Source organism: Meriones unguiculatus, chromosome 3, assembly GCF_030254825.1.
Source record: "Meriones unguiculatus strain TT.TT164.6M chromosome 3, Bangor_MerUng_6.1, whole genome shotgun sequence".
NCBI lineage: Eukaryota > Metazoa > Chordata > Mammalia > Rodentia > Muridae > Meriones > Meriones unguiculatus.
In genome coordinates, this window is record NC_083351.1 from 175,671,645 (window position 1) to 175,680,635 (window position 8,991).

The window sequence follows — 8,991 nt, forward strand, 5'->3', positions numbered from 1 at the left end:
TGAAAAAGACACAGTAATAATGAATAATACAAAGAATCAGCAAATCTAAGAGCTGTTTTTATTGAGACAATAAGTGAGAGTGATAGACACTTGGCCTAACTAATCAAAAGAAAGAAATAGAAAGCCTAAATTAACAAAATCAAAATTAAACTAATAAATTCAGAATATTGTAAGGAAATATTTTAGCAGCCTGTATACCATTAGCTATTTTTGAAAACCTGAAGAAAAAAAGATGAATTTTTAGATTCAGCCAAACCAAAAAAATTAAACCAAAAGAAGTCAACAATCTAAACAGACACATAACAAATGAAATTGAAATAATAATTAAAAGCCTTTCAGACAAAAACAAAAAACAAAACAAAAAAAGAAACAAAAACAAAAACACAAGGCAAAATAAAACCAAAAATGCCAGGGCCAGATGGAGGAGTCCCATCAGAATTCTACCAGACTTTCCAAGAAGATCAACAGCCAATGCTTCTTAAACTACTGAAAAGAACAGAGACATTAAGGAGGACTCCCACAATCTTTCTATGAAGCCAGTATTACTTGAATACCAAACTAGCAAATACAGCAAGAAAAGAAAACCACATGCCAGCATCCCTGATGGACACAGACTCAAACATGCTCACTGAAACACTGGCAGGAAAATACGGGCATACAAAAAAGGGATTATCCAGTATGACCAATATACATAAATCAATAAATGTAATAGACCAAATAAATTGACTTAACAGCTAAAAACACATGATTATCTCAAAAAAGCAGGAAAAAGTGCCTTTGTTTTAAAGTTCCAACATACCTTCATGATAAAAGTCTTTGAGAATGTAGGGCTAAAGGGATCACAGCTCAACATAATACATGTACATATACAACATAATACAGGTGACACCACATAAATGGAGAAAAGCTTGAAACAATCCAGCTGAAGTCAGGGATGAGACAGAATGTCTACTATTCTGACTTATTTTCCATATTGAGCTTGAAGTACTGTCTGGAGCAATAAAGCAAGAGAAGAAAATTTAAGGAGTACAGATAGGAAAAGAAGTCAAACTATCCCTATTTACAGATGACATGGTACTATACATTATGGATTCCCAAAATTCTAACAGAAAACTTCTAGAAATTATAAATAAATTCAGCGATGCAGCAGGATACAAAAAACTTGTACAAATCAATAGCTTTTTTAATATAACAACAAACCTACAGAAAGATCATGAACACATTCCCACTCACAATACCCTCAAAGAAAGTAAGATATCTATAAATAAACTTAACCAAGGAAGTGAAGGACATGAAAACTTTAAGCCTCTGAAGAAAAAGACATTAAAAAAAAGACACAAGAAAATGAAAGACATCCCATGCTCAGGGATTGGTAGAATTAACGTTGGGAAAATGACTACTCTAGCAAAAGCTATTTATGGATTCAGTGCAATCCCAATCAAAGTCCCCATCTCACTCTTCACAGACATAGAAAAAAAAAAACTATCCTAAAATTCATATGGAACCACAGAAGACCCCTGATAGGCAAAACACCCCTGGGGCAGGGGGGAGGTGGGGGAAAACAGTGCTAGCAGGGTTACTATTCCAGATCTTAATGTATATTACAGGGCTATAATAATAAAAACAGTATGGTACTGGTACAGAAGAAGACATGCAGACTAATCAAATAACGCATAAGATACAAACATGAGTACACATACCTTCAGCTACTTAACATTTGGCAAATACACCAAAACCAAAGGCTGGAAAAAAAGAAAGCATCTCCAGCAGATGGTGGAAAATGGGAAAATGGGATTCCACACGTAGGAGAATGAAATTAGACACACATTTATCACCTTGCACAGAAATCAACTCCACATGTATCAAACACCTAAGCCTGAAACACTGAAACTTCTAGGAAAAAAAACACAAGTGGTACCCCACATGACTTTCGAATAGAACTCCATTTGCCCAAAACTAAGGCCAATATTTGACAAGTGGGGCTTCATAAAACCAAAAAGCTTCTGCACATTTAAGGAAACAACCAGCTGAGTGAAGAGGAAATCCAGAGAATGGGAGAGAACCTTTGCCAGTTACACATCTGACAGAGGATTAATATGCAAAATATATAAAGAACTCAAAAGACAAAGAATCTGGAAGACAAATCTTATGTGGTTCTAATGTTGTGAAGAGACACCACTCATGGCCTCTGTATCAGCTCCTGCCTCCAGGATCCTGTCCTGTTTGAGTTCCTGTCCTCACTGATTTTGATGACTGTGAATGAAATAAACCCTTTCCACCACCCCAAGTTGGTTTTGGTCATGGTGTTTCTTTCCAACAGTAGTAACCATCACTAAGATGGTGACCAACACCCTCCAAATGGGACTAGAGACCTATTTAACAAGAGGGAAAATCATGTCTCGTACTGGAAACCTAGCCAAATACCCAGGGGTTGTGAAGTCAAGGGTCTTGGAGGAGAACCTACACACTTTACTAAGCCAGGATAATCCCTGACAACATTCTAAATATTTGTTCTTATCTCCACAGATAAATGTGGTCCCCTCCCCTCATTAAGGAAACTTCTCTTTACAACAGATGGGACCGGTACAGAAAACCACAACCAGTCAAAAGGCAGACATGTAGAGCGCAGTCAAAACAGATACGTCAGCAAAACTCTCCTGCACCTAAGACTCGGGACATCGCAGAAGAGGGGGTGGAAAGACTGTAAGGGCCAGAGGATCTGTGAGCTTGCTGTGAGAGAGTGTCTCCTAGTGACGTCAGAAGCTGCGCCCAAACAGTCTCATCTGCCTAAACATGGCAGAAGAAGGGTGCCGCCAATACACACCGAGGTGGACGGGGAAAGCCCGTGAGGCCTCAGCCCTGCATAAAAGACATGACAGACAACCAAGGAATGCTGAGAATGGGAGAAGGCGCCAGTTGGTTATTCAATAGCAAATGGTCAGCCCCGATAACACACATACAAGTAACACACTGGTACTGAACAGGTTATATTTAGGAATACATATGTATATAATATGTATACATATATGCATATATGTAACAACGATTAGTGAAAAAGGAGGCCATGAATTTGAAAGATACCAAGGAGGGATGTATGGGAGGCCTTGGAGGGAGGAAAGGGAAGGGAGAAATGAGGTAATTATATTATCATGCCAAAAATAGTTTAAGTAAAAGAATCCAAAATAGCTAAACTGTTTTAAAATAGAAAGAAAAAATTAACTGTATCTAAATCTGGACAAAGAGGCTCTGAGCCTGGTTGCATCAGTGTCTTTGTGTGTGCTTAGCTGAGGGAGAGATCTAGACACGCAGACTTTAAAGGACTCGCCTGCCACTTGGATGGCCTTCCTTGCAAATGACAGTGCATCCTGAGCGAAGAACATTTCAGCTTTGGGTGGAGGAGGACAGCATCGCCCTGTAGGATCAGATCCACCAAGCAAAACCCTAACCCACAGTCAGCTTCACACCCATGCCTCACACCGGACTTCCGCAGACACTGCCAGTGTTGGCGAGTGCCAGCCAGGGGCATTCAGCCGAACCGGCCCATGGGGGACGGAGTTAAGGGCGTAAAGGGGGCTGAATGTACACCTGGACTCTGCTGTACACCTGCCGAGAGAGTATCTCTGGAGGTGAGGCTCACTGTTGTGTCTGCTTCTACACACGCCCACAATCTTGTTTCCTTGAAACTGATGCCTAGGCCTGGTACATGTGCCTATGTACACACACGGTGGTCAGAAGACAACATTGCTGTCCTGCTCTGCTTTATTCCCTTGATGCAGAGTCTAACCCTGAACTCCGACCTAGGCTGGCAGCCACAAGCCTTGGGCACACGTGGCTGTCTACATACGAAGACTGTCACGCTTGGGCAGCAGGTACGCTTATCCACTGAGCCATCTGTCTTGCCCACGAAGCCATCTCTCCTTCCCCATGCTCCCTGGAAGGCTGTAGAGGACACTAGCGTGTGCCTCTCTCAATACACTTCAGGCCTGTCACTAGCCAGACGCACAGTCTTGGGAATACAAACCACAACGTTTTCCAGTTGTTTGGTGTAATGAGCTAACGGGATCATCTCCAACACACTCGTCTCTAACCGCGGGTGGAATTTTACCTTCTTTGCTGCGCTGTAAATCTCTTCGCGCTTGCTGCAGTCCACCACGAAGGGATGGGCCTGGGAGCCCATCTTTCTGCACTTCTCAGCTGTCTCCTCGATGCCGTTCTGGAAAAAGCCACACAGAGATCGAGAGAACAATGTAAATGGTGGGGACACGTCCCACAAAGGCTGAGGGTCAAGGAGGAAGACATGAGGTGGATTGTTTACTAAGAAGCTCACTAGTCTTTAAGGATTTGGAATGACTACACCTGGTCATTCAGGCTTCCATGTTTTCTTTCCTGGGTGACCACAGCTGTCTTAACCCGGTCCTTCACTCCCTCCTTCCACGCCTCCTCTCCATCCCCCCTCAGTAGAAATCACCTGCAAACACTCCACTGCCTTCAAAACCAAAGTACCCCGAACGGGGGCTCCTTTTGGAGACTCAGGTTTCCAAAAGTGTGCTGAGTCATATTCCTCATTTTAACTTTTCCAGTAGCATGTTACAGAAATAAAATTTAGCCTCAGATTTTTTTTTTGGATTAGTGGAACAGTTTGCTTCTCTGGTGCATTCCATTAGGAAAATTTCCTAAATATTTGTAGTAAAATACACCACAGGCAAAAGTCAAACCAGGACAGTGCTCTGCCATGCAGCGGAACTTTCATATCCATCAAGTCGCAGTGATGGGACAGTAAAGGGAAGCAGAGCCCTGCGCTTATCTCTGCATTTGTTCCCACGGGGTTCCATGTTTTGGTTGTGACATCACAGAAGTGTGTACTGTTACCATTAGCCTGAGTACGTTATAAAGCATGGATAGGCGGGATGAAAGCATTATGTACAGCCCACAAATCAGAGTGAACTGGCAGATATAGATAAAACAGCCAACGGAGAGCGGGCAGATCCATCACTCACCCTCTCCAAACCACCAGCAGCTGAGGTAGTGGCTCCAGTTCTGTCATCTGACAGACATAGTTCACTCCATCCCTTTGTCTAACCCAGTCCACCCACCAAACTATTACGCCTCAGTATTGCCAGTGTATTATTCTACATTGCTCTTTTCATACTAAATGTTTGAAATCAAGTGTGTTATCCATGCAGACCATGTCTCGATTCAGACTAGGAAGATCTTAAAAGCTGAACAACCATGAGAGATAATTGGCTTCTGCCAACCTCATCAGCTCAGACCTTGATCCAGATCTTACACTTTCCTTCTCCTCAGTCCGCTCTGGGCTTTGGATTTGCTGAGCCCTGTTAACTCAGCCATCTCCATGGTTTTGTGTGTGTTGGTGCTGGGGACTGAACCAGGGCCTTGTGGGTGCTGGGGCAGTGCCGTAACATGGGAGCAGCAGCCCATCTCCCTTACCCCATCTACTGATGCCTACCCCGGCCACCATTGTGACTGGCAATCTGCCTTTTCCACCCCACTGTCCCAAGCTCCTTTCGTGCTTTTTATTTTTTAACACTTAATGTCACGTGATTCTGTATTTTATTACAGTTTGCCTGCTGATTGTCTTTAGTGCATGAAGGCCATTTTCATCACTGCTGTGACTGTAGTTCTATATTGTAACACTGTCCAGAAGATGGTATGTGTCCATAAACATTCACTGGATAAACACAAGTCAGAGAAAATTTGTGTTCACCAGTGCTAGAGATTAGAAGCCGTCAGCCCAACTCACTCTTTGTTAAAGAATACAGTTTCAGGTTAGTTTGCGTGCCATCTGCTAGGTGTTCTGTTAAATTACCTCATGCATTAACTTACCATCTTCCTGGCCTTCTGAGGCAGACACTAATATTTTACACATTAGTGCAGAAAGCTAAAGGTCTGGGAAGTCTTGTTTCTCTAGTTTCTCAAGTAAGATGCAAAGAGCCCATTATGTGCCTGACCATATAACCACGCTAGGCCTTGGCCAGCTCACCTATGCTGGTTCGGTTTGCACCTTTCATTCATTGTGTAAATACTTTATATCTGTTTTTTCCTCCGCCAGGCTGAGGGACCCCATCTCCTGATGGCCCTCTGGTCTTAACACCTAGGCAGAAGGAAACTGTGGACTGGTTACCCGCTGTCTTAGCCACTTATTTAACCTCGTGAACCTTGACCTCTTGTTTGCCAAACTGGATGTCCACAGTGCAGTGGCTGTCCTGTGAGGCCACAGGTGTACTCCTTTGCTCATCTACTGAAAGCCCAATGGAAGCCTCACTAAAGGGCACTTCTGACTTCCCTCACACCTCACACCCCTGCAGGCACAGGAGGCCACACTCAAGTTCTTCTGCTTTTAATTTTTTTTTTTTCTACAAGGTGACTTAAAGTGACTCTTGTTAGTAACTGTGACAGAGTAGTGGTGATTTCTGTAGCGGGTCATTTTTGAACCCATCTCCGTAGTGAGACTTAACAGCTACACACCTCTAAACTGCTGCATTTTCCAAAAGCTAATGAGGGTGAGTAGGAGGAAATTACAGGGGATTTTCAGGATCGATTTACAGGACTAATGTGGCTAAGGGAGGTAGCCAAGATTCTTATCGTCTTTCCCGTGGACTTAACAGATACCAATTCAATTCATGCCTCTCCCGAAATCTGAAAAAATGGCAACAGTAACTAGGAAGTGCCCTATGTTCTTCACAAGAACTGTGAAGGGTGTTTGTCTGCCAAGCGTAGACCCGTCCCCAGAGTGAAGCGCCAAGGAGGAGAGGCAGCGAAGGAGCGCCGTTACCTTATTGATGTCCCAGAGCACCAGTTTGGTGTTAAGTTTGGCAAATTCGTAGGCAGTCAGTCTTCCAATTCCATGACCAGCCCCAGTGATCAGGACGATCTCTCCGGCGACCGATTTTTTCTTCTTGGGAATAAAAAGCTTGACCAGAGACTCTATCCAGAAGACGATGAGCAAGGGCAGCAACAGGATCAAGTCAAAGAGGTACCTCATCCTTCCTTCCGGCTGCCCTGTTCTCCTTCCCGGTCTCGAGCTGCTTCTGGAGCTCGTGTGATGGCTCACGCTCAGAGTAAAAGCTAGAGCAAGGCAGAGCTCCCCTACAGAAGAGAAACAAACAATTCCGAAACCATTCCTTCCGCGGGGCCGGGCTTCTGGGCGGTTTTTGCCATTGGCTCCGGCTGCAGTCAGAGCAACCGCTCTCTGAGTCGGAAATCTGGGAGGGACGAAGTCGGACGCAGCCCTGGGGCGGTGCGACCCTGACAGCTTTCACCTACTTCCTCCTAGGAGGGGTTGTGACTGCGCGCTTTTCTAAATCGGAAAAACCTGTCTGCAGCAGACCTTGGAGAGGTAGTTACGCCTGCGGCACAGGCATACACAGGCTGCTGTGGACATCGCCTGTCTTTGCATAAGGGTTGCCAAAAGATAAAAAATAAAAATGTGGAACCACATCTTAAAGGACCAGGAAGCAAAGAAGGGGGACTCTTGGAGGAAAGGAAAAGGAGTAGTAAGTGGGGGATGGGAGATTAGCCCTGGGGGAGAGGCGAATAAGGACAGATAAGACATGCATGTATTATAAAAATGTCACAAAACCCATTTCTTTGCACGCTAACAAAAATTTAATAACAAGCAAGTAAACAAAAACCCCTCCAAACAAAACGGCAGAAGGGGGGAAAGCCGGTTCTGCTCCTGATTTAGCAATGACGCTACGTTGCATTTAATTTCAATTAAACAGGATTTCGGAGGAGTCTGCGTCCTCTCAAGGCATCGTCAAGAACTGGGAAAAGCTTGCAGTGAACCCATCTCCCCAGGCAAGGCAGTGTAGCTGCCCCCGGAGAACCTGGAAACAAGCAGCAGAGCACATATTCAAGGATGGCGACCCTTTCTTTACATTTATTTATCTTTTATGTTTGGGTGTTTTGCCTGCCTGTAGCACAGCACTTTTGCTCGTGGTGAGATGAGGGGTCTGGGTTTCCTTGAACTGGAGTTACTGAGAGCTGTGAATCCTCATGTAGGCACTGGGAAATGAACCCTGTTCCACAGGAAAAACAGGCAGCGCTTTAGGAGCCTTACCTATCTCCCCTGCATCCCCCGCCCCCACCCCAAGCACACACTTGTGTGTGTGTGACAGGGCACTTCTATGCACCTCTGGCTGGCCCGGACCTCTTTCTTCTCCACGTTGTTTGGGGTCAGTGTTTCCTCATTCAGCAGCAGAAGCGAGCGAACAGCTGGGCTGCTGAGTGCTCCACTCCCTCATAAAGGTTCTCAGCAGCTAGTTCTTGCTTTACCAACCCTAAATATAAGCGGCTGACTTTCCTCCCGTGAAAGCTGAGGGAGTGGCTTGCTTTATAACTATCTCTTCCTTTGCTACTGCTGTCAGGTTTTATTTGTAACTTTAGAGAAAAGCTTCTGTTGGAGGAGAAAGAAAATCCTCCATAAATGTTATAAAATGTTTAGAATAATGACTTGAGGTAATTTAAATGTCTTATAAATTTTAAGAGAAAAAAATCCTCTGGGAAAGTAAACAGGGTAAGATTAGAAATATTCTTATTTAAAATATTGTTATGTCTGCTGTCATTCACCACAGGGACAGTCATTAAATGTTGTCTTTTTAAGTCATCTTATTATTTTATGTGTGTGTTGATGGATGTACGGCACGGCATGCACGCCCGACACTTGCTAAGGGCAGAGGAGGGTGTTGGATGCCCTGGAACCAACAGAGGCTTGTGAGCCACCTTACGGTGCTGGGAATGGAGCTGAGGTCCTCTGCAAGAGGAGCAAGCGCTCTTAACCAACTCCTCAGCCTCAGTGGAATGTTGCTGTCTTCAGAGGTTAAATTATGTTAGGGCATGCAGATTTGGCCTCTCACTCTCACTCCCAATCATATAAACTCACCTTTAGCCCACGACTTTATTGTGGGGATGCTGGGGAGCAAGCCAAAGTCCTTGTATGCTCATGGCAAGGGCTGCTACTGAGCCACGCCC

General features: G+C 44.4%; 1 protein-coding gene and 1 long non-coding RNA gene across 2 annotated transcripts in view; one reads left to right on the forward strand and one right to left on the reverse strand.

Moving 5' to 3' along the window:
• LOC110541411 (estradiol 17-beta-dehydrogenase 11) overlaps positions 1-7,162 on the reverse strand; it is a 29,054-nt gene extending 21,892 nt beyond the window's left edge. The window contains exons 1-2 of the mRNA XM_060381060.1: positions 6,794-7,162; positions 4,106-4,213 (exon numbers count right to left, since the gene is read on the reverse strand). Coding sequence (XP_060237043.1) covers positions 4,106-4,213; positions 6,794-7,003 — 318 coding nt within the window. The 5' untranslated portion in view covers positions 7,004-7,162. The remainder of the gene's footprint in view (positions 1-4,105; positions 4,214-6,793) is intronic.
• A 144-nt stretch (positions 7,163-7,306) lies between these two features.
• Positions 7,307-8,626, forward strand: LOC132653212 (uncharacterized). Its single transcript, XR_009590986.1, has 2 exons — positions 7,307-7,514; positions 7,743-8,626. It is a non-coding gene; the product is annotated as an uncharacterized LOC132653212 (long non-coding RNA).
• The last annotated feature ends 365 nt before the right edge of the window (positions 8,627-8,991 follow it).